Source organism: Oncorhynchus mykiss, unplaced genomic scaffold, assembly GCF_013265735.2.
Source record: "Oncorhynchus mykiss isolate Arlee unplaced genomic scaffold, USDA_OmykA_1.1 un_scaffold_229, whole genome shotgun sequence".
Classification (NCBI taxonomy): domain Eukaryota; kingdom Metazoa; phylum Chordata; class Actinopteri; order Salmoniformes; family Salmonidae; genus Oncorhynchus; species Oncorhynchus mykiss.
In genome coordinates, this window is record NW_023493697.1 from 191,773 (window position 1) to 217,988 (window position 26,216).

The following is a 26,216-nucleotide window of genomic DNA, read 5'->3' on the forward strand; positions in this document are numbered from 1 at the left end:
CTAATTTTTTTTTTTTACACCTTTATTTAACTAAGCAAGTCAGTTAAGAACACATTCTTATTTTCAATGCCGGCCTACCGAGGAACGGTGGGTTAACTGCTTTGTTCAGGGGCAGAACGACAGATTTATAACCTTGTCAGCTCAGGGGATCCAATCTTGCAACCTTACGGTTAACTAGTCCAACGCTCTAACCGCCTGCCTTACATTGCACTCCACGAGGAGCCTGCTAACTACCTGTTACGCGAGTGCAGCAAGAAGCCAAGGTAAATTGCTAGCTAGCATTAAACTTATCTTATAAAAAACAATCAATCAATCATAATCACTAGTTAACTACACATGGTTGATGATATTACTAGTTTATTTACTAGCATGTCCTGCGTTGAATATAATCGATGCAGTGCGCATTCGCGAAAAAACAGTCGTTGCTCCAATGTGTACCTAACCATAAACATCAATGCCTTTCTTAAAATCAATACACAAGTATATATTTTTAAACCTGCATATACCTGCGAACATGAATTTCTTTTAACTAGGGAAATGGTGTCACTTCTCTTGCACGCAGAGTCAGGGTATATGCAGCAGTTTGGGCCGCCTGGCTCGTTGTGAACTAATTTGACAGAATTTTACGTAATTATGACATAACATGGAAGGTTGTGCAATGTAAGAGCAATATTTAGACTGATGGATGCCACCCGTTAGATAAAATACGGAACGGTTCCGTATTTCACTGAAAGAATAACCGTTTTGTTTTCGAGATGATAGTTTCCGGAATCGACCATATTAATGACCTAAGGCTTGTATTTCTGTGTGTTATTACGTTATAATTAAGTCTATGATTTGATAGAGCAGTATGACTGAGCGGTGGTAGGCACCAGCAGGCTTGTAGCATTCATTCAAACAGCACTTTTGTGCGTTTTGCCATCAGCTCTTCGCAGTGCTTCAAGCATTGAGCTGTTTATGACTTCAAGCCTATCAACTCCCGAGATTAGGCTGGTGTAACCGATGTGAAATGGCTAGCTAGTTAGCTGGGTGTGCGCTAACAGCGTTTCAAACCTCACTCTGAGACTTGGAGTAGTTATTCCCCTTGCTCTGCATGGGTAACGCTGCTTCGAGGGTGGCTGTTGTCGATGTGTTCCTGGTTCGAGCCCAGGTAGGGGCGAGGAGAGGGACGGAAGCTATACTGTTACACAGGCAATACTAAAGCGCCTATAAGAACATCCAATAGTCAAAGGTATATGAAATACAAATCGCAGACAGAGAAATAGTCCTATAATTCCTATAATAACTACAACCTAAAACTTCTTACCTGGGAATATTGAAGACTCCTGTTAAAAGGAACCAGCAGCTTTCGTATGTTCTGAGCAAGGAACTGAAACGTTAGCTTTCTTACATGGCACATATTGCACTTTTACTTTCTTCCCCAACACTTTGTTTTTGCATTATTTAAACCAAATTGAACATTTACTTATTTGAGGCTAAATTGATTTTATTGATGTATTATATCAAGTTAAAATGAGTGTTCATTCAGTATTGTTGTAATTGTCATTATTACAAATATATAAAAGTAAAAAATGTAAATTAAAATCGGCCGATTAATCGGTTGTCATGGCGTTGGCCTGGGGGTTGGTTTATGACAGTCATAAATACCTCTTCCCCCCCTTTTTCCTCTCTCTACCCTACTGATGTTACATTTGCAAACCTCTTGGTTAACATAGAGATTCTGGGAACATCAGTAGGTGGGGGGAAATTAACTATATTCTGGTAATCCGACCAATGGAACATATGCGGTGGTACTTAATGAATATGATGTCGGTTCGGTTGTCATCTGAGACATTCTCATCAATGATCAGATGACATAAACTCTACAGTGGAAAGTCTACACATCAGAGTTATCGGATTCACATGGAATTGTTGTTCAATTTAAATGTTTGAATATGAAATTATTCGTGATGGGATGAAATGTGATTTTAGCTTCTAAAATGTGAGATTTGGGTTTTCAGTTAATTACAGTTAATTACTCTGCTCAATGTGAAGGGACATGGGCTATAAATCTTTTCAAACACGCCCTCCTCTCCCTTCCTATATAAGCCCTTGACGACAAAGTAACCTCCTGTTCCGATGACGTGAGGACGACGGTCCAATGTCAGAATGGTTCAGATAATAACTACAGAATGAAGCCAACATCAGCGTGAGCTTTGGTTGCGAATGGTATGAACTTTGAACTCTTATTCACTACAGAAGTGATACCTCCTAGCCGTTGAGTTAGCAACAGCAGATGCAAACGAGGGCTAGGAATCAACAGACAGAGTATCCAGTCTATCACCCAACGACGTTACTACAACGTATCTAATTGACAACCAGAGACATTCTTCAAAGGACTCGGTTGGGCAACACGGCCTTCCATCTACCACCAACCTACCGAAGCGCAGCTCAGAGTAAATATTTATTGCATTTTCCTGTTCCAAATGGATGGTAATTTAGAATGCATAAGATACTGTATTTACGATAGCACAGCTTCTACCTTTGTTCCTCAGTCTTCCCGCTCTTTCACTCAAACCCAGCCCCTTTTCTTTTGTGTAACCAGCTGTCATATCTGTTCCGCCCGCTAGGGACGTTTTCCTTCATGACGTAATTTGTAATCAAGGTATGATTTAATTATGTGCTTGTGTAATTCTGTGTGATTAGTTAGGTATTTAGTAAATAAATAATTCAACCCAATTTTGTATTGCCGATTCAACTTGTGAGCCAGGGTTCGTGCAGATAACCAAGAATTTACAACTTTCAGATGAGACTGAATTAAGATAACGATTAATATTGACAGCTATTGATGTAAAATATTACTAGGTCTTTAAGAGTTTATTCAGAAGTTAACAGCTCTATAAATATTATATTGTGGTGCCCCGACTCTCTAGTTAATTACATTTACATGATTAGCCCAATCAGGTAATATTAATTACGGAGAAGTTACTTTATAGAATAGCATGTCATATCACTTAATCCGGCATAGCCAAAGACACGACATCGATATCGGCTTTTTTTTGGTCCTCCGAATAATCGGTATCGCCGTTGAAAAATCATAAATCGGTCGACCTCTAGTAAATACAATCCATATTTAATGTTTATTTATTTTCCCTTTTGTACTTTAACCATTTGTACATCATTATGCCATTTGAAATGTCTTTATTCTTTTGGAACTTCTGTGAGTTTAATGTTTACAGTTAATAAACAAAAGTGAAATAAAACAATAAAAATTATCGACTTCACTTGCTTTGGAAATGTAAACATGTGTTTTCCATGCCAATATAGTCCCTCGAATTGAATCAGGTTAGAGAGTGAATCAGGGTTAGAATTGAATCAGGTTAGAGAGTGAATCAGGTTTAGAATTGAATCAGGTTAGAGAGTGAATCAGGGTTAGAATTGAATCAGGTTAGAGAGTGAATCAGGGTTAGAATTGAATCAGGTTAGAGAGTGAATCAGGGTTAGAATTGAATCAGGTTAGAGAGTGAATCAGGTTTAGAACTGAATCAGGTTAGAGAGTGAATCAGGTTTAGAACTGAATCAGGTTAGAGTGAATCAGGTTTAGAACTGAATCAGGTTTAGAATTGAATCAGGTTAGAGAGTGAATCAGGTTAGAGAGTGAATCAGGTTTAGAACTGAATCAGGTTAGAGAGTGAATCAGGTTTAGAACTGAATCAGGTTAGAGAGTGAATCAGGTTTAGAACTGAATCAGGTTTAGAACTGAATCAGGTTAGAGTGAATCAGGTTTAGAATTGAATCAGGTTAGAGTGAATCAGGTTTAGAACTGAATCAGGTTAGAGTGAATCAGGTTTAGAACTGAATCAGGTTAGAGAGTGAATCAAATTTAGAACTGAATCGGGTTAGAGAGTGAATCAGGTTTAGAACTGAATCAGGTTAGAGAGTGAATCAGGTTTAGAACTGAATCAGGTTTAGAACTGAATCAGGTTTAGAACTGAATCAGGTTAGAGAGTGTGTACTGACCGGTCTACGTGGAAGCGTTTGAGCAGGAGCAGTATGGAGTGTTGCTGTGCTCCGCTGGCCAGTCTGAGGACATGAGACTGCATGGTGATCAGATCATTCTGTGTCAGAGACTTCCTCAAGTAGTGCATCTTCCTCGGGTCCGTCCTGCACCAATCACAACGCAGCTTATTACATAGTGTGACCAATCAGAACAGACAATAAGTGGTATTCCAGCAACTTTGCAGAGATGAGAAAGTGACAGAGAGCATGCTGGTACATAAACACCAAAGAGGTAGAGGAGATCACTGTGGTTTTCCTGTCAAGCCAGCTACTTGAATGAGCAGGAGTGCAGGTCTCTCAGTAGCTAAAGAGGTAGAGATGTGTTTTCCTACTTGAATGAGCAGGAGTGCAGGTCTCTCTGTAGCTCTCCCTGCCAGCGGGCCCTCCCCACCCTCTCCAGGATACAGTATGAGTGGTCAGTCAGCTTCAAGTCCGGGTCTCCTCCGTCACCTATTAACACCCTGAACCTTAACCTCTGGGAGGCCACCATTACCAGCTTCCTCCCCCACCTGGAGGAGGAGAGGTCATCATGGGTTAAGTGTTGTTTTAGGACCATTCTGAGTATCTACCTGACTAGTTGATGACAAGTTGTGGATTGATTCTACCTGGAGGAGAGGTTATCAGTTGGGTCTATGACTTTCTGTAGTCGGGCCAGCTAATGTAATGTTAACAGCCGGTCCCATATCACTCCCTCCCCCTTGGCCCTAAACCCTTGATGTAACATGCTGACCACACAGCTCACGTCGCAAAATACATTTAAACTCGTTATTCAATTATTGCACCAACACTGCTCGCGCACCAACCAGCGTTGCCAAGCGCTGAAATAGAAGTCATTTCTATTTGTGACGCTGAAACCTAAACGTGCACCACCGTTTACAACACCACCCGTACACCACCGTTTACAACACCAACGTACACCACCATTTACAACACCACCCGTACACCACCGTGCACCACCATTTACAACACCACCGTTTACAACACCACCGTTTACAACACCACCGTTTACAACACCACCGTTTACAACACCACCGTGCACCACCGTTTACAACACCACCGTTTACAACACCACCGTTTACAACACCACTGTTTACAACACCACCGTTTACAACACCACCGTTTACAACACCACTGTTTACAACACCACCGTTTACAACACCAACGTTTACAACACCACCGTTTACAACACCAACGTTTACAGCACCACCGTTTACAACACCACCGTTTACAACACCACCGTTTACAACACCAACGTTTACAACACCAACGTACACCACCATTTACAACACCACCCGTACACCACCGTTTACAACACCACCGTTTACAACACCACCGTTTACACCACCACCATTTACAACACCACCATTTAAAACACCACCGTTTACAACACCAACGTACACCAGCCAGGGAGAGGTGGAGAGGTGGAGAGGTGGAGGAATTGGGACCAGCTAGATATGAATGTGTTAGAGATATCTTTTTTATTTTACCTTTATTTAACTAGGCAAGTCAGTTAAGAACAAATTCTTATTTTCAATGACGGCCTAGGAACAGTGGGTTAACTGCCTGTTCAGGGGCAGAACGACCTTGTCAGCTCGGGGATTTGAACTTACAACCTTCCGGTTACTACTCCAACCACTAGGCTACCCTGCCGCCCCATCTTGAATTCTCACACACACACACACACACACACACACACACACACACCTTTTGAAGGCGTCCTCTACCGTTACACACGGCATCAGGTTGGTGGTGCGGATGATTGGGGTGACGTTTCTCCTCTCGTTGAAGAAGACACACGAGCCCTGGATTCCACTCTTATCCTCCAATAAGATCTGGACAGGGTAGGAGTCCACTCTGTCCCAATGGGATGCTTCCTGAATCCCCGTGTCTGGATCTATGTCTGCAAATCTGAAGAACAGACATACGGCATGGAGAGGGATAGTGGCGTTGGCAACTTGCACGCAGCTAGTTGAACATTTGGCACTAGATATTTAGCCAACAAGGTTAGTTAACTAGTTAGTAGTGTCAGCTTTGGTGACACTACTAACTGAATGATTTTACTAGCTAGTTAGATATTTTGTTTCAAATTCATAGGCTATCAAACAAACAATGCCATAACGCTACAAATGTACGACATCGGGAAAATGTATAGCAGGACTGATGTTGGGAACTGGGAAATCCAAGTTCAAAACAAATTTTCGCACTTGGAGCTAGTTTTTTTCTCTCCAATTTCTAATTTGTTTTGAACGCACTGAAGTAGCTAGACAAGTGACGTAGTAGCTAGACAAGCTAGAGATCACGCCGACAGTGTCAATGCATTTTGGTCGACCAGAAGAAGTACATTCGTTCCAATGGAACGTTGCGTTTGCCTTGCAACATAGCGTTGCAGAGCGTTCTGTGTGGTACGTACGTTGGATTTATCTAAAGTGTGCGTCAAACTGTACGCGTAGACGGCTTGACAGAATTGGTAGCATTAGGTAAATGTTGAACTTTTGTTGCACACATATCCAGATGATGCTCCGTCCCATTTTTTCGTACTGACACTGTACGTGTGATCAATAAGACAACTCCAACCTACCGGTCGACGAGCACGACATCCGCTCTCTCTTGCGGCAGCTCGTAGAAGTCGACTTCGTGGTTCGAGACCAAGGATTTCCAAATGAACTCTTTAGTACACGGGTCTAGATTCCGTGGGAAAGCGGGGTTCCTCTTTTCCAACCGAATCCACAGAGAGAGGATAGTAACCCCGTCCAGTCCCTCCAACGCCACTTCGTCCATTACTATGTCTAGCGGATCCATGTCTAGCAAACTACCGTTAGCTCACTAGCTCCGCTGCAAATTCGTAACTCAAACTTTAAAAAAATGACCAACTACTACTGTACGTCTCGATATGCATTCAAAGCATCTGCATTGTATCCTCTTTAATTAAAACCGCTAAATTAAACGTTAAATCAAGCACAATTCACGCAGAAATGTATGTTTTCTTTGGAAGCTGACGTTCCAACTGTGTTCCTATCGTGACGTTGCACGTGTAAACTTTGACCTTGTGTTGTACGTCATTCCGCGTCACTCGAACCGTCAAGTTTCCCGGAGGACATTTCCCAATGTTCCACAAGATGGCGTCCTACTCACATTTACCTGTAAACATCAAAACGGAAACTGAATAGTCATCCTCACAACAATTCATTGAGGGCAATAAACTGGAATCAACAAACGTTATTGCATCCAACTCCTGATATTAAAGGGCTGAGCCAGGGTCGTTACAATATGTTGCGGAATAGCTCGGGACTGTCCTTAAAGTGAAGGGAACAAATATGAGGATTGCCTGCATACATTACGGGATTTTAAATCCTGGACATAAAAGCATGTTCAATAGGAACTGTGCCTAGGAATAGGGCCCTAGATTGGTACCTTTTGCAGACTATGTATAGATTGGTAGTAGGGATGCACCGATATTACATTTTTGGCCGATACTGAAATCCAATATTTTCCTTACCAAAAACCCGATACCGATATAAAAAAATGTTAGCTGCCTTTTCAGCATTCTAGTAGTTAAATGGTTTACACACAGCAAAAAGTAATTTTTTAGGGCATTTAAGCATGTCCCCATTACCAGTAAAACATTATCAAAACCTATTTCTTTCACTTACATGCTGTGCTGTTTTCTTCAGTCATTTCATTCTCAACCAGGATTTCATCATGTCACTGTGTCTGTTTCCATGTTATCCAGCTGTGTATGTATGTAACATTTCACGTAAACCCTGTTTCCTGTCTGCATCGAAGTAGTGGTCCTTGTACCTAGCATCGAGCATGGTGGCGGCACAGTAAAGAGGCTCAGAGAGAATGCCACCGAATCGCTTGTTCACAGCCTAAAGTACTTTTCCAAGTTAACCCCACGGTCTGTGTCGGCAGTTTTGTTGAGCAGACGCTCCAATGCCGTGACAGAGGGCATCACGTCTGCTGCAGACGCTCCAATGCCATGACAGAGGGCATCACGTCTGCTGCAGACGCTCCAATGCCATGACAGAGGGCATCACGTCTGCTGCAGACGCTCCAATGCCATGACAGAGGGCATCACGTCTGCTGTAGACGCTCCAATGCCATGACAGAGGGCATCACGTCTGCTGCAGACGCTCCAATGCCATGACAGAGGGCATCACGTCTGCTGTAGACGCTCCAATGCCATGACAGAGGGCATCACGTCTGCTGCAGACGCTCCAATGCCATGACAGAGGGCATCACGTCTGCTGTAGACGCTCCAATGCCATGACAGAGGGCATCACGTCTGCTGTAGACGCTCCAATGCCATGACAGAGGGCATCACGTCTGCTGCAGACACAGGTGATGAGCTTATTTCTCCAGTCAGTTGTTTGCATGGCGCTAGGAGGGTGTTCATGTTTCAAACATCTTCTCAAATGACATTAAAATGGCAGCAGCGGTATGAGAACCAGCACATTCTTGAGCAAAACAGCTTTCCTCAGTAGGAAATCCTCATCGACCCGCTGTGCTGTCAGACTCAGCATGCTCATGGGGCTGACATTGCTGGTCCAAATGTCAGTCGTGAAGCTAATAGCAGTAAAGCCCGTAGCAAGTAGCTCATGGATGTGCGTTTCAACAATACTGAGTAACTCCGGTAGGGCAACATCTGAAAAAAAATTGTGCCAACTTAGTAGTGTGTACATACTGGGGCTCGAGGTGCTCGACCAATCGGCTGAAAGCCAACATCATCCACGACAGAGAACAGTTGATTGTCAAGGACAATGAATTACATTATCTTGGCGTTAATGGATTTCGCCTTTGAGTCGTCTCGCTGAAATGTTCTAACTTTCTCAAATGACTGCTGGACTTGTTGACTGCTGGACTCGTTGACTGCTGGACTCGTTGACTGCTGGACTCGTTGACTGCTCGATCCACACAGCAGACATTGTGGGTTAGGAATGCTGTGTTGTACGTGTAGCGGTATAATTTGTGGCGTCGTTACATCATCTACCTACGTTATATTGGTATTAGCGTTAAACTAGACATCGGGCCGATGCCTATGTTGCCATTTTTAGCCAATCCCGGCCGATTCCGATATGCTTACCGATATATCTTCCCTAATTGATACCTTTAGCAGACTCCATGTATAGATTGTGCTTCCCTAATTGATACCTTTAGCAGACTCCATGTACAGATTGGTAGAAGTGACTCGCCAGAAGCAGTGTGTTTAGGTTTTCTAGAGCGTCAATAGATCCTTTTCACATAAATCCTGACGGCCCTCGTCGACAACAGAATGATGCTCTACGACTCCATCAACAAGGACAGGGGTCATGTTTCATTCAATGTATTTATTGACGAAGTACCTTTTTAAAAAGAACTGTACAAGTGAATCCAGCAATCTGTGTCGTCTGTAGTTTATAAACCTCAGAGACTAGCTGGCGGGCAGCGGGCTGACGACTAAAAACATAGGAAATATGACAATGTACATATTTACATAGTGAAGAGCTCGTCTAGACCGACACAGCGTAATTGTTGGTTGAAAATAATAAACGAAAATGACAGTGATTTAAACAGCACCTAGAGGCTAATGCATGTAATGACAGGTTATGACAATCAGTGATTTGAGTTAGGATGGGATTAAAAAGGCACACACCCAGGATACACCCCCCCCCACCCAGGATACCCCCCCCCCACCCCCACCCAAGATACACCCCCACCCAGGATACACCACACCCCCCCCCCCCCCCCCCCCCCCCACCCAGGATACACACCACCCCCCCAATACTTCCAATAGCACAGCATTAAAATACCATTCAGAAGGGGCAATGTAGTTTACAACTAAAATCAGGTATAATCCAACGTATAATCGTAAAATATATTTTATATAAAATGAGAACATGCTTGCCGATTTATTGGACAGATATTGTCGCATGAAACAACATTTTCTCATCTAAAACGTTATAATTCAGAGGGGGAGATAGTGGGACCACCATCTTGAATTTAGTGGGTCACCATCTTGGATTTAGAGTGGGACCACCATCTTGAATTTAGAGTGGGTCACCATCTTGGATTTAGAGTGGGACCACCATCTTGGATTTATAGTGGGTCACCATCTTGGATTTAGAGTGGGTCACCATCTTGGATTTAGAGTGGGTCACCATCTTGGATTTAGAGTGGGTCACCATCTTGGATTTAGAGTGGGTCACCATCTTGGATTTAGAGTGGGTCACCATCTTGGATTTAGAGTGGGTCACCATCTTGGATTTAGAGTGGGTCACCATCTTGGATTTATAGTGGGTCACCATCTTGGATTTAGAGTGGGTCACCATCTTGGATTTAGAGTGGGTCACCATCTTGGATTTAGAGTGGGTCACCATCTTGGATTTTTTGGGGATGAACTTTTCCTATTGTTTATTTACCCTCTTCGACCAGATCTGAGTACAAGTCACCTTCAGGCACTGTTTCTCCAGAAGTTGATTTAAAACCCAATACATTTAACTCCACATTATAGATTGGACGATTGAGGGAAATTGGGATAACTAAGTTAATTTCTGCCATACAGACAGATACACAATAAAACAAGATATTTCACAACGGGACTAACTGTACGGACAGAGACAGATGTACAGACAGTGTCCAGACACAGACAGGTTACGAATGTTCTTTGGCTTTACATAGATCCACGCACCGTAGATCAGTTCATTGTAGAAATACAACTTAGTACATAGAACACACACACAGTCCAGGAACCTTGGAGTAAAAAAAAAAAAAAACAGATCCTAAGACAGTTTCCTCTCCGGAGTGACACCTTATTCCCTATATCGCGCACTACCTCTGACCACAGCCCTATGAAACCTGGTGAAAAGTAGTGCACTATATAGGGAATAGGGTGTCACTTGAGACACATCACAGGGTTAGGGGTAAACTGATCCCAGATCTGTGCTCTGCTATGGAGCAGCTTTGATGTGAAACAGATACAGGCCCTGGGTGTCTGAGGGGAGAAGTTGGGGAGAGCTGCAGTACATTAATGATCGACAGACAGTTTTCAAATTCCAAACCGATCCCTAGCCCCCACTCCAAATCTAGGGTGTAGGGGGTTAGGGTTCAACCTAGGGTGTAGGGGGTTAGGGTTCAACCTAGAGTGTAGGGGGTTAGGGTTCAACCTAGAGTGTAGGGGGTTACAACCTAGAGTGTAGGGGGTTCAACCTAGAGTGTAGGGGAGTTCAACCTAGAGTGTATGGGGTTACAACCTAGTGTAGGGGGTTCAACCTAGAGTGTAGGGGGTTCAACCTAGAGTGTATGGGGTTACAACCTAGTGTAGGGGGTTCAACCTAGAGTGTAGGGGGTTCAACCTAGAGTGTAGGGGTTAGGGTTCAACCTAGAGTGTAGGGGTTAGGGTTCAACCTAGAGTGTAGGGGTTAGGGTTCAACCTAGAGTGTAGGGGTTAGGGTTCAACCTAGAGTGTAGGGGGTTCAACCTAGAGTGTAGGGGTTTCAACCTAGAGTGTAGGGGTTGGGGTTTCAACCTAGAGTGTAGGGGTTAGGGTTCAACCTAGAGTGTAGGGGTTAGGGTTCAACCTAGAGTGTAGGGGTTAGGGTTCAACCTAGAGCGTAGGGGGTAGGGTTCAACCTAGAGCGTAGGGGGTTCAACCTAGAGTGTAGGGGGTTTCAACCTAGAGTGTAGGGGTTAGGGTTCAACCTAGAGTGTAGGGGTTAGGGTTCAACCTAGAGTGTAGGGGTTAGGGTTCAACCTAGTGTGTAGGGGTTAGGGTTCAACCTAGTGTGTAGGGGGTTTCAACCTAGAGTGTAGGGGTTAGGGTTCAACCTAGAGTGTAGGGGTTAGGGTTCAACCTAGAGTGTAGGGGGTTTCAACCTAGAGTGTAGGGGGTTCAACCTAGGGTGTAGGGGATAGGGTTCAACCTAGGCTGTAGGGGGTTAGGGTTCAACCTAGGCTGTAGGGGGTTAGGGTTCAACCTAGGCTGTAGGGGGTTAGGGCTGGACATAAGTAAGAAGCTATGTCCCAAAGGGCACCCTATACCCTATATAGTGCACTACTTCTGACCAGAACTCTATGAACCCTGTTCAAACGCATCACACTACATAGGGTGCCCTTTGGGACAAACAGCCAGAGGCAGTTGAACAGGACAATAGACATGAAGCGTCTCCTGGAGATGATGTCTGGACTGCCTGGAAAACAAGATGGCAGCCCTCACAGGACTCAGCCATCTAGCTTTAAAATATACACCTTTACATAGAAAAACACAAGGAGTCCCAAACCACACCCTAACCCCCCCCCACGTAGTGCACTAGCTGGGGAAATGGGGTGTAATTTGGGACAAGCCCAAGCATTGATGGTTTAGAAACACACTGGCAGCATTCCAAAAGGCACCCTATTTCACAGAGTGGACTCCTAACCTATAGGCTCTGGTTAAAAGTAGTGCACTAGAAAGGGAATAGGGTGCCATTAGCCAAAGGCCTCTGGTTAAAAGTAGTGCACTAGAAAGGGAATAGGATGCCATTAGCCAAAGGGCTCTGGTTAAAAGTAGTGCACTAGAAAGGGAATAGGGTGCCATTATCCAAAGGCTTCTGATTAAAAGTAGTGCACTAGAAAGGGAATAGGGTGCCATTAGCCAAAGGCCTCTGGTTAAAAGTAGTGCACTAGAAAGGGAATAGGATGCCATTAGCCAAAGGGCTCTGGTTAAAAGTAGTGCACTAGAAAGGGAATAGGATGCCATTATCCAAAGGCCTCTGGTTAAAAGTAGTGCACTAGAAAGGGAATAGGGTGCCATTTGGGACTCTTCCCCCAGCCTGTACATGTGTTAAAACCTACTAGTACCTGTACATTACCCACCCAGAAACAGCACTAATAACGTCTACAGGTAAACAGACTCCTTCCTCCTTTTATGTCCGTAGGCGTAACGTTGTATCAAAAATATACAGCTGCAGTAAACCGGTTTTTATACAACCGTGTTTGTTTATACAGAATGCTGTGACATCACTAGGTGACATCACGGGATGGAGCGTGAAGGTTCTTTATGATGTCATAATGATGTCTACGTGTTGAGGAGGTGAAAATCCTCACCGTGTCACGCCTCAAACAGCAGCCTATTCCCTATAGTGACCAGGGACCGTAGGGCTTTTATTTTGAAACACAAAAAACACACCGTCTCTCAGCTCCAAATTATTTTAAATTATTCCCAGGCATAATATATAGATATTTGATTGTATACAAATGTAAGCAAGGTTTGAAATTAGTATGTTTTAGTCAAATTCTCTCTTTGTTTGGGCTTGTTGCAGTCCATTTGCATTCCACTAATGATATGTAATTATATTCAGGTCCCCTGACTAGCCACTCAAGAAAATAAAAAAATCCACCTGTGGCTGAATCTAGATGATGATCACTGGGGTCTAGGGTGCTATTTTGGCCGCATAAATCCCCTCTGCCCCCTCAGTGACGAGTCTAGGGACTGAAGGGAGTGAGATTCCGGAATGGAACTCAGCCGTCATCCTGTTCCGAGCACCATGACGTCTCCATAGCAACTTAGCAGCAGCTGGTTCTGGAAGGAGAACAACAACTCTTCCCCCAGAGCAGGACAGGAAGACTGTTTAGAACAGCTTTTCACCCTGTTCATCCCTCCATCCTTCGGTCTCATCCTCCTTTCCGAATGTGTGTTCCTCTATGCTGGAACCAGGAGGCAGTGACATTCTGTACCATTCCATCCTTCTGTCTCACCCACCCCCCCCTCCTCCTCTTCATCCCCCCCCGCCCCTCTTCCAAAAGCACTCTCTCCACCTCCTCTTACCCCCCCCCCCCTGATCCTCCTCTTCCAAAAGTACTCTCTCCACCTCCTCTTTATCCGATTCGGTTCAGTCTTTTCTCTGCGTCATTGTTCCTCCCGGCTCCATTTCCTGTTTCAGTCCACCTTCTCTACCTTACCGATGATCTTCTCCTCGTAGATGGGCAAGACAGCGTCGTCCTCTTTGACTTCTTCAAACACCACGCCGCAGTCAAACTCATCACTCACCTTCTTAAAGTAGAACCTAGAAGACACACACACAATGAGTCAACACACACACAATAAATCAACACACACACACAATAAATCAACACACACACAATAAATCAACACACACAATAAATCAACACACACACAATGAATCAACACACACAATAAATCACACACACAATAAATCAACACACACACAATAAATCAACACACACAATAAATCAACACACACAATAAATCAACACACACAGTGAATCAACACACACACAATAAATCAACACACACACACACAGTGAATCAACACACAGTGAATCAACACACACACACAGTGAATCAACACACACACACACAGTGAATCAACACACACACACTGTGAATCAACACACAAGTAGTGCCCTACGTAGGGAACAGGGTTAGAAGACAGGACTTCATCGTCCACCCTGTTCCCTTCATAGGGCCCATAGGGTTCAGGTCACAAGTAGTGCCCTACGTAGGGGACAGGGTTAGAAGTAGTGCCCTACGTAGGGGACAGGGTTAGAAGTAGTGCCCTACGTAGGGGACAGGGTTAGAAGTAGTGCCCTACTCACCTGTAGAAGCCCTTCTTGGTGAGTAGCTCCTTGAACTGTCCCAGGGTCACCACGCAACCTTTGGCCGTGGTGCGGTAGGGGATTGGCTCACCACAGAAGTAGTACGCCACAGTTACGTTCTCACACTGTGACCCCTGCTTCTTACTGCTTAGAGACTTCTGTCTGGAGGAGAGGAGACAGACAGCACTGCTTAAAGACTTCTGTCTGGAGGAGAGGAGACAGACAGCACTGCTTAAAGACTTCTGTCTGGAGGAGAGGAGAGAGACAGCACTGCTTAAAGACTTCTGTCTGGAGGAGAGGAGAGAGACAGCACTGCTTAAAGACTTCTGTCTGGAGGAGAGGAGGCAGACAGCACTGCTTAAAGACTTCTGTCTGGAGGAGAGGAGAGAGACAGCACTGCTTAAAGACTTCTGTCTGGAGGAGAAGAGACAGACAGCACTGCTTAAAGACTTCTGTCAGGAGGAGAGGAGAGAGCCAGCACTGCTTAAAGACTTCTGTCTGGAGGAGAGGAGAGAGCCAGCACTGCTTAAAGACTTCTGTCTGGAGGAGAGGAGAGAGACAGCACTGCTTAAAGACTTCTGTCTGGAGGAGAGGAGAGAGCCAGCACTGCTTAAAGACTTCTGTCTGGAGGAGAGGAGACAGACAGCACTGCTTAAAGACTTCTGTCTGGAGGAGAGGAGACAGACAGCACTGCTTAAAGACTTCTGTCTGGAGGAGAGGAGACAGACAGCACTGCTTAAAGACTTCTGTCTGGAGGAGAGGAGAGAGACAGCACTGCTTAAAGACTTATGTCTGGAGGAGAGGAGACAGACAGCACTGCTTAAAGACTTCTGTCTGGAGGAGAGGAGACAGACAGCACTGATTAAAGACTTCTGTCTGGAGGAGAGGAGAGAGACAGCACTGCTTAAAGACTTCTGTCTGGAGGAGAGGAGACAGACAGCACTGCCTAAAGACTTCTGTCTGGAGGAGAGGAGACAGACATCACTGCTTAAAGACTTCTGTCTGGAGGAGAGGAGAGAGACAGCACTGCTTAAAGACTTCTGTCTGGAGGAGAGGAGACAGACAGCACTGCTTAAAGACTTCTGTCTGGAGGAGAGGAGACAGACAGCACTGCTTAAAGACTTCTGCCTGGAGGAGAGGAGACAGACAGCACTGCTTAAAGACTTCTGTCTGGAGGAGAGGAGACAGACAGCACTGCTTAAAGACTTCTGTCTGGAGGAGAGGAGACAGACAGCACTGCTTAAAGACTTCTGTCTGGAGGAGAGGAGACAGACAGCACTGCTTAAAGACTTCTGTCTGGAGGAGAGGAGACAGACAGCACTGCTTAAAGACTTCTGTCTGGAGGAGAGGAGACAGACAGCACTGCTTAAAGACTTCTGTCTGGAGGAGAGGAGACAGACAGCACTGCCTAAAGACTTCTGTCTGGAGGAGAGGAGACAGACAGCACTGCTTAAAGACTTCTGTCTGGAGGAGAGGAGACAGACAGCACTGCTTAAAGACTTCTGTCTGGAGGAGAGGAGAGAGACAGCACTGCTTAAAGACTTCTGTCTGGAGGAGAGGAGAGAGACAGCACTGCTTAAAGACTTCTGTCTGGAGGAGAGGAGGCAGACAGCACTGCTTAAAGACTTCTGTCTGGAGGAGAGGAGAGAGACAGCACTGCTTAAAGACTTCTGTCTGGAGGAGAAGAGACAGACAGCACTGCTTAAAGACTTCTGTCTGGAGGAGAAGAGACAGCACTGCTTAAAGACTTCTGTCTGGAGGAGAGGAGAGAGCCAGCACTGCTTAAAGACTTCTGTCTGGAGGAGAGGAGAGAGACAGCACTGCTTAAAGACTTCTGTCTGGAGGAGAGGAGAGAGCCAGCACTGCTTAAAGACTTCTGTCTGGAGGAGAGGAGAGAGCCAGCACTGCTTAAAGACTTCTGTCTGGAGGAGAGGAGAGAGCCAGCACTGCTTAAAGACTTCTGTCTGGAGGAGAGGAGACAGACAGCACTGCTTAAAGACTTCTGTCTGGAGGAGAGGAGACAGACAGCACTGCTTAAAGACTTCTGTCTGGAGGAGAGGAGACAGACATCACTGCTTAAAGACTTCTGTCTGGAGGAGAGGAGAGAGACAGCACTGCTTAAAGACTTCTGTCTGGAGGAGAGGAGACAGACAGCACTGCCTAAAGACTTCTGTCTGGAGGAGAGGAGACAGACATCACTGCTTAAAGACTTCTGTCTGGAGGAGAGGAGAGAGACAGCACTGCTTAAAGACTTCTGTCTGGAGGAGAGGAGAGAGACAGCACTGCTTAAAGACTTCTGTCTGGAGGAGAGGAGACAGACAGCACTGCTTAAAGACTTCTGTCTGGAGGAGAGGAGACAGACAGCACTGCTTAAAGACTTCTGTCTGGAGGAGAGGAGAGAGACAGCACTGCTTAAAGACTTCTGTCTGGAGGAGAGGAGACAGACAGCACTGCTTAAAGACTTCTGTCTGGAGGAGAGGAGACAGACAGCACTGCCTAAAGACTTCTGTCTGGAGGAGAGGAGACAGACATCACTGCTTAAAGACTTCTGTCTGGAGGAGAGGAGAGAGACAGCACTGCTTAAAGACTTCTGTCTGGAGGAGAGGAGAGAGACAGCACTGCTTAAAGACTTCTGTCTGGAGGAGAGGAGACAGACAGCACTGCTTAAAGACTTCTGTCTGGAGGAGAGGAGACAGACAGCACTGCTTAAAGACTTCTGTCTGGAGGAGAGGAGACAGACAGCACTGCTTAAAGACCTCTGTCTGGAGGAGAGGAGAGAGACAGCACTGCTTAAAGACTTCTGTCTGGAGGAGAGGAGACAGACAGCACTGCTTAAAGACTTCTGTCTGGAGGAGAGGAGACAGACAGCACTGCTTAAAGACTTCTGTCTGGAGGAGAGGAGAGAGACAGCACTGCTTAAAGACTTCTGTCTGGAGGAGAGGAGAGAGACAGCACTGCCTAAAGACTTCTGTCTGGAGGAGAGGAGACAGACAGCACTGCTTAAAGACTTCTGTCTGGAGGAGAGGAGAGAGCCAGCACTGCTTAAAGACTTCTGTCTGGAGGAGAGGAGAGAGCCAGCACTGCTTAAAGACTTCTGTCTGGAGGAGAGGAGAGAGCCAGCACTGCTTAAAGACTTCTGTCTGGAGGAGAGGAGACAGACAGCACTGCTTAAAGACTTCTGTCTGGAGGAGAGGAGACAGACAGCACTGCTTAAAGACTTCTGTCTGGAGGAGAGGAGACAGACAGCACTGCTTAAAGACTTCTGTCTGGAGGAGAGGAGACAGACAGCACTGCTTAAAGACTTCTGTCTGGAGGAGAGGAGACAGACAGCACTGATTAAAGACTTCTGTCTGGAGGAGAGGAGACAGACAGCACTGCTTAAAGACTTCTGTCTGGAGGAGAGATGGAGACATGAGACAGACAGCACTGCTTAAAGACTTAAAGGCCTCCTGCTAGAACCCCCTGATCCTAATCAACACTAACCCCTCGTTCCAACCTCAACCCCTCCTCCTCTTACCTCTGTTTAGCCTGCAGCAGGGCGGTTCTCCTCCTCTCCTCCTCCAGTCTCCTCCGGGCCTCCTCTAGCTGAGTGAGGGGGTTGGGTGCGGGATTGGGGGGCATGGTGGGGTCCTGGATGAAGGGGTGGGAGGGCTGCACGTTGTTCCGCAACTGGGCGCTCACCCAGGGGTGCACTGCCCCAGGACGCTCCACAGAGCTGGGTCTCAACAGCTCCACACTCCCCTGGGTCTTCCTGGAGCCTGTGGTACTCCTAGAGGGGAGAGAGAGAGAGAGAAGGAAACCGAGGGGGGGAGAGAGAGAGAGGGGAAGAGGGGAGAGAGAAAGAGGGAGAGTGAAGGGGAGCGAGAGAGAAAGAGGGAGAGTGAAGGGGAACGAGAGAGAAAGAGGGAGAGTGAAGGGGAGCGAGAGAGAAAGAGGGAGAGTGAAGGGGAGCGAGAGAGAAAGAGGGGGGGATGGGAGAGAAAGAGGGAGAGTGAAGGGGAGCGAGAGAGAAAGAGAAGGTTAGTTAACATTGGAGTAAGTGAGGGACTGAGAGAGTGCATCCTACTGTATGTGTGTGTGTGTGTGTGTGTTACCCGTGTGTGTTCTTTTTGTGTCGTAGTGCCTCCCCCTCCATCATCCACTGCAGTATCTTGTGGTTTCTCTCCAGGTCCTCCAGCGGTACCTGGGCCTCCTGGACACGCCCCTCATCACCTTTACCTGTCGGCTCCGCCCCCTTCTTAGAGCCACGCTTCGATAGGGTGCTGCCCTTACTGCTGGGGTGCAGGGAACACACACACACACACACACACAGGTCAGAATGGTGATACACGGGTCAGAATGGTGATGGTCCACATGATTAAGACTAGCTAGTGGACAGTGTTCTACATCAGTAAGACTAGCTAGTGGACAGCGTTCTGCATTAGTAAGACTAGCTAGTGGACAGCGTTCTGCATTAGTAAGACTAGCTAGTGGACAGTGTTCTACATGATTAAGACTAGCTAGTGGACAGTGTTCTACATCAGTAAGACTAGCTAGTGGACAGTGTTCTACATTAGTAAGGCTAGCTAGTGGACAGTGTTCTACATGATTAAGACTAGCTAGTGGACAGTGTTCTACATCAGTAAGACTAGCTAGTGGACAGTGTTCTACATCAGTAAGACTAGCTAGTGGACAGGGTTCTACATTAGTAAGGCTAGCTAGTGGACAGTGTTCTACATGATTAAGACTAGCTAGTGGACAGTGTTCTACATCAGTAAGACTAGCTAGTGGACAGTGTTCTACATTAGTAAGGCTAGCTAGTGGACAGTGTTCTACATCAGTAAGACTAGCTAGTGGACAGTGTTCTACATCAGTAAGACTAGCTAGTGGACAGTGTTCTACATTAGTAAGACTAGCTAGTGGACAGAGTTCTACATTAGTAAGGCTAGCTAGTGGACAGTGTTCTACATTAGTAAGGCTAGCTAGTGGACAGAGTTCTACATTAGTAAGACAAGCTAGTGGACAGTGTTCTACATTAGTAAGGCTAGCTAGTGGACAGAGTTCTACATTAGTAAGGCTAGCTAGTGGACAGTGTTCTACATTAGTAAGGCTAGCTAGTGGACAGAGTTCTACATTAGTAAGACTAGCTAGTGGACAGAGTTCTACATTAGTAAGACAAGCTAGTGGACAGTGTTCTACATTAGTAAGGCTAGCTAGTGGACAGTGTTCTACATTAGTAAGGCTAGCTACTGGACAGAGTTCTACATTAGTAAGACTAGCTAGTGGACAGAGTTCTACATTAGTAAGACAAGCTAGTGGACAGTGTTCTACATTAGTAAGACTAGCTAGTGGACAGTGTTCTACATTAGTAAGACTAGCTAGTGGACAGTGTTCTACATGATTAAGACTAGCTAGTGGACAGCGTTCTACATTAGTAAGGCTGAACTGTTCTAGTCATGAAAATCGTGACTTGAGTCCGAGATTAGTTCGAGTCCTAGCCTCAAGTACAACAACACTGATAACCCATAACCCCCCCAGGTACTAACCTATAGCCCATTGCGTCCATGGTCCCAGCCCCATCTGCGTAGTTGCGTCCCTTCCCGGTAGAGTAGTGGTGGGCCTCCCCGTTCCACAGGCCACTCCCCTGGGTCCTGGAGCCTCCTCCTCCACCACCCAGCACCACCTCATCCATCTGGGGCTCTTTGGGCTTGGTGCCCCCTGGGGGGTAGTGGTAGCCATGCTTGTGGTGGTACACACCTGAGGGAACAGAGACATGTAGGTTAACTAACTAGAACTCTACCTCTTAACCCAACAAAGATGCTGGTAGCCATGCTGGTAGCCATGCTGGTGGCCATGCTGGTGGCCATGCTGGTGGCCATGCTGGTAGCCATGCTGGTGGCCATGCTGGTGGCCATGCTGGTGGCCATGCTGGTAACCATGCTGGTAGCCATGCTGGTGGCCATGCTGGTGGCCATGCTGGTAGCCATGCTGGTAGCCATGCTGGTAGCCATGCTGGTAGCCATGCTGGTAACCATGCTGGTAACCATGCTGGTAGCCATGCTGGTGGCCATGCTGGTAGCCATGCTGGTTGCCATGCTGGTAGCCATGCTGGTAGCCATGCTGGTAGCCATGCTGGTAGCCATGTGGTGGAACAGCCTTTATGGACACACTCAAAAAGAGATTGGTTTAGCGGTGGTCTTTGGTACCTTTCACCTCTGTACCTGGGCCTGTACTTATAAAGCCTCTCAGGATAAGAGTGCTGATCTAGGATCAGATTGACCTTTGAAATCATAAAGAATATGATTCTATGGACAGCACTCCTACTCTGATGTTCTGTTGGTTGAATACACTCCATCACATTGATTATACAACGTCAACACTGTACGTACGTAGACTACTGAGCTTGTCTGATGCTTTAAGCACGGAGATACAAAAAAAAAATGACTGAAGAGGGAGCTAGACATCATCATAGCCTAACCACCTAACCGCCCATCCACTCTAACCACTAGGCTACCTGTCGCCCCTACACTCTAACCACTAGACTACCTGCCGCCCCTCCACTCTAACCACTAGACTACCTGCCGCCCCTCCACTCTAACCACTAGGCTACCTGTCGTCCCTCCACTCTAACCACTAGACTACCTGCCGCCCCTCCACTCTAACCACTAGGCTACCCTGCCGCCTCTCCACTCTAACCACTAGGCTACCCTGCCGCCTCTCCACTCTAACCACTAGGCTACCTGTCGTCCCTACACTCTAACCACTAGGCTACCTGCCGCCTCTACACTCTAACCACCAGGCTACCTGCCGCCCCTCCACTCTAACCACTAGGCTACCTGCCGCCCCTACACTCTAACCACCAGGCTACCTGCCGCCCCTACACTCTAACCACCAGGCTACCTGCCGCCCCTACACTCTAACCACTAGGCTACCTGCCGCCCCTACACTATAACCACTAGGCTACCTGAAGCCCCTACACTCTAACCACCAGGCTACCTGTCGCCCCTACACTCTAACCACTAGACTACCTGTCGCCCCTACACTCTAACCACTAGGCTACCTAACGCCCCTACACTCTAACCACCAGGTTACCTAACGCCCCTACACTCTAACCACTAGGCTACCTGCCGCCCCTACACTCTAACCACCAGGCTACCTGTCGCCCCTACACTCTAACCACCAGGCTACCTGTCGCCCCTACACTCTAACCACTAGGCTACCTGCCGCCCCTACACTCTAAACACTAGGCTACCTGCCGCCTCTACACTCTAACCACTAGGCTACCTGCCGCCCCTACACTCTAACCACTAGGCTACCTGCCGCCCCAACACTCTAACCACTAGGCTACCTGCCGCCCCTACACTCTAACCACTAGGCTACCTGCCGCCCCAACACTCTAACCACTAGGCTACCTGCCGGCCCTACACTCTAACCACTAGGCTACCTGTCGCCCCTACACTCTAACCACTAGACTACCTGCCGCCCCTACACTCTAAACACTAGGCTACCTGTCGCCCCTACACTCTAACCACTAGACTACCTGCCGCCCCTACACTCTAAACACTAGGCTACCTGTCGCCCCTACACTCTAACCACTAGGCTACCTGCCGCCCCTACACTCTAACCACTAGGCTACCTGCCGCCTCTACACTCTAACCACTAGGCTACCTGCCGCCCCTACACTCTAACCACTAGGTTACCTGCCGCCCCTACACTCTAACCACTAGGCTACCTGCCGCCCCTACACTCTAACCACTAGGCTACCTGCCGCCCCTACACTCTAACCACTAGGCTACCTGCCGCCCCTACACTCTAACCACTAGGCTACCTGCCGCCACTACACTCTAACCACTAGGCTACCTGCCGCCCCTACACTCTAACCACTAGGCTACCTGCCGCCACTACACTCTAACCACTAGGCTACCTGCCGCCCCAACACTCTAACCACTAGGCTACCTAACGGCCCTACACTCTAACCACCAGGTTACCTAACGCCCCTACACTCTAACCACTAGGCTACCTGCCGCCCCAACACTCTAACCACTAGGCTACCTAACGGCCCTACACTCTAACCACCAGGTTACCTAACGCCCCTACACTCTAACCACTAGGCTACCTGCCGCCCCTACACTCTAACCACTAGGCTACCTGCCGCCCCTACACTCTAACCACTAGGCTACCTAACGGCCCTACACTCTAACCACCAGGTTACCTAACGCCCCTACACTCTAACCACCAGGCTACCTAACGGCCCTACACTCTAACCACCAGGTTACCTAACGCCCCTACACTAACCACTAGGCTACCTGTCGCCCCTACACTCTAACCACCAGGTTACCTAACGCCCCTACACTCTAACCACTAGGCTACCTGCCGCCCCTACACTCTAACCACTAGACTACCTAACGCCCCTACACTCTAACCACTAGGCTACCTAACGCCCCTACACTCTAACCACTAGGCTACCTGCCGCCCCTACACTCTAACCACTAGGCTACCTGTCGCCCCTACACTCTAACCACCAGGTTACCTAACGCCCCTACACTCTAACCACTAGGCTACCTGTCGCCCCTACACTCTAACCACCAGGTTACCTAACGCCCCTACACTCTAACCACTAGGCTACCTGTCGCCCCTACACTCTAACCACCAGGTTACCTAACGCCTCTACACTCTAACCACTAGGCTACCTGCCGCCCCTACACTCTAACCACCAGGTTACCTAACGCCCCTACACTCTAACCACTAGGCTACCTGCCGCCCCTACACTCTAACCACTAGGCTACCTGCCACCCCTACACTCTAACCACCAGGTTACCTAACGCCCCTACACTCTAACCACTAGGCTACCTGCCGCCCCTACACTCTAACCACTAGACTACCTAACGCCCCTACACTCTAACCACTAGGCTACCTAACGCCCCTACACTCTAACCACTAGGCTACCTGCCGCCCCTACACTCTAACCACTAGGCTACCTGTCGCCCCTACACTCTAACCACCAGGTTACCTAACGCCCCTACACTCTAACCACTAGGCTACCTGTCGCCCCTACACTCTAACCACCAGGTTACCTAACGCCCCTACACTCTAACCACTAGGCTACCTGTCGCCCCTACACTCTAACCACCAGGTTACCTAACGCCTCTACACTCTAACCACTAGGCTACCTGCCGCCCCTACACTCTAACCACCAGGTTACCTAACGCCCCTACACTCTAACCACTAGGCTACCTGCCGCCCCTACACTCTAACCACTAGGCTACCTGCCACCCCTACACTCTAACCACCAGGTTACCTAACGCCCCTACACTCTAACCACTAGGCTACCTGTCGCCCCTACACTCTAACCACCAGGTTACCTAACGCCCCTACACTCTAACCACTAGGCTACCTGTCGCCCCTACACTCTAACCACCAGGTTACCTAACGCCCCTACACTCTAACCACTAGGCTACCTGTCGCCCCTACACTCTAACCACCAGGTTACCTAACGCCTCTACACTCTAACCACTAGGCTACCTGCCGCCCCTACACTCTAACCACTAGGCTACCTGCCGCCCCTACACTCTAACCACTAGGCTACCTGCCGCCCCTACACTCTAACCACTAGGCTACCTGCCGCCTCTACACTCTAACCACTAGGCTACCTGCCGCCCCTACACTCTAACCACTAGGCTACCTAACGCCCCTACACTCTAACCACTAGGCTACCTGCCACCCCTACACTCTAACCACTAGGCTACCTGCCGCCCCTACACTCTAACCACTAGGCTACCTGCCGCCCCTACACTCTAACCACCAGGTTACCTGCCACCCCTACACTCTAACCACTAGGCTACCTGCCGCCCCTACACTCTAACCACTAGGCTACCTAACGCCCCTACACTCTAACCACTAGGCTACCTAACGCTCCTACACTCTAACCACTAGGCTACCTAACGCCCCTACACTCTAACCACTAGGCTACCTAACGCCCCTACACTCTAACCACTAGGCTACCGCCCTCAATGTCACGTGGCTAATAAACAAATTATATCTAAATGAAAATAATACAAATCTAAAAACTAACTTCTATTGCCATGACCATTATGTAACAACAGCCCGACATAAACCAACTGATAAAAAACATGGCGCCCTGAAAATATCCTGATAAAAAACATGGCGCCCTGCAGGTAGAAAATATCCTGATAAAAAACATGGCGCCCTGAAAATATCCTGATAAAAAACATGGCTCCCTGAAAATATCCTGATAAAAAACATGGCGCCCTGAAAATATCCTGATAAAAAACATGGCGCCCTGAAAATATCCTGATAAAAAACATGGCGCCCTGAAAATATCCTGATAAAAAACATGGCGCCCTGAAAATATCCTGATAAAAAACATGGCGCCCTGAAAATATCCTGATAAAAAACATGGCGCCCTGAAAATATCCTGATAAAAAACATGGCTCCCTGAAAATATCCTGATAAAAAACATGGCGCCCTGAAAATATCCTGATAAAAAACATGGCGCCCTGAAAATATCCTGATAAAAAACATGGCGCCCTGAAAATATCCTGATAAAAAATAAATATTCTATAAATCACATTGGCTCCGCATGGGATGTCTGTGAGGACCTGGAAACACTGTATCAACTATTAACTTCGTCCAGCCCGATCATGCTAACAACCTTACCACACTGTATAAAATATTCTGCCACCTCAGAGTTTCCCACGCCAGCGAGCTAAGAAGTAATCAGGTAGGTCTATTTTATGACATTTTCACCGGATCAGAGCATTACATCCCCCCCCCCCCCCCCCCCCCCCAACATGCTGAGTGGTTATCGAAAAGGGAGAGAGCTGGTAACATTTTTCAAATAGGCTACATTGAGGGACTATAGTCATTCTCAATGAAGTGAAGAACAAATGACTCTGAGAAGCTCCACAGTGATGCTGCTTTAAGCCAATCAGAAATACAATACCCATTTATATGCCTACATTTGCCTGCAGGCCAGGTAGCCTATAGGACTACTACTATGTGTAATCAGGCCAGGCAGCCTATAGGACTACTACTATGTGTAATCAGGTAGCCTATAGGACTACTACTATGTGTAATCAGGTAGCCTATAGGACTACTACTATGTGTAATCAGGTAGCCTATAGGACTACTACTATGTGTAATCAGGCCAGGTAGCCTATAGGACTACTACGATGTGTAATCAGGTAGCCTATAGGACTACTACTATGTGAAATCAGGTAGCCTATAGGACTACTACTATGTGTAATCAGGTAGCCTATAGGACTACTACTATGTGTAATCAGGTAGCCTATAGGACTACTACTATGTGTAATCAGGTAGCCTATAGGACTACTACTATGTGTAATCAGGCCAGGTAGCCTATTGGACTACTACTATGTGTAATCAGGCCAGGTAGCCTATAGGACTACTACTATTCAGGCCAGGTAGCCTATAGGACTACTATGTGTAATCAGGCCAGGTAGCCTATAGGACTACTACTATTCAGGCCAGGTAGCCTATAGGACTACTACTATTCAGGCCAGGTAGCCTATAGGACTACTATGTGTAATCAGGCCAGGTAGCCTATAGGACTACTACTAATCAGGCCAGGTAGCCTATAGGACTAC

The 26,216-nt window shown here is 47.0% G+C and overlaps 2 protein-coding genes across 4 annotated transcripts in view; both read right to left on the minus strand.

Annotated features, from left to right (window-relative positions):
- Positions 1–7,091, minus strand: part of LOC110487187 (general transcription factor 3C polypeptide 1) — a 108,763-nt gene extending 101,672 nt beyond the window's left edge. Inside the window, exons 1-4 of the mRNA XM_036973336.1 lie at positions 6,617–7,091; positions 5,743–5,946; positions 4,371–4,547; positions 4,000–4,143 (exon numbers count right to left, since the gene is read on the minus strand). Coding sequence (XP_036829231.1) covers positions 4,000–4,143; positions 4,371–4,547; positions 5,743–5,946; positions 6,617–6,837 — 746 coding nt within the window. The 5' untranslated portion in view covers positions 6,838–7,091. The remainder of the gene's footprint in view (positions 1–3,999; positions 4,144–4,370; positions 4,548–5,742; positions 5,947–6,616) is intronic.
- Positions 7,092–13,862: 6,771 nt separating this feature from the next.
- Positions 13,863–26,216, minus strand: part of LOC110512102 (axin-1-like) — a 49,506-nt gene continuing 37,152 nt past the window's right edge. The window contains exons 10-14 of one of the 3 annotated variants that reach the window (XM_036973320.1): positions 20,136–20,346; positions 18,705–18,881; positions 18,128–18,379; positions 14,611–14,772; positions 13,863–14,057 (exon numbers count right to left, since the gene is read on the minus strand). In XM_036973320.1, coding sequence (XP_036829215.1) covers positions 13,931–14,057; positions 14,611–14,772; positions 18,128–18,379; positions 18,705–18,881; positions 20,136–20,346 — 929 coding nt within the window. In that variant the 3' untranslated portion in view covers positions 13,863–13,930. Of the gene's footprint in view, positions 14,058–14,610; positions 14,773–18,127; positions 18,380–18,704; positions 18,885–20,135; positions 20,347–26,216 lie in introns of all 3 variants that reach the window. The other 2 variants (XM_036973319.1, XM_036973318.1) reach the window with 2 other exon arrangements.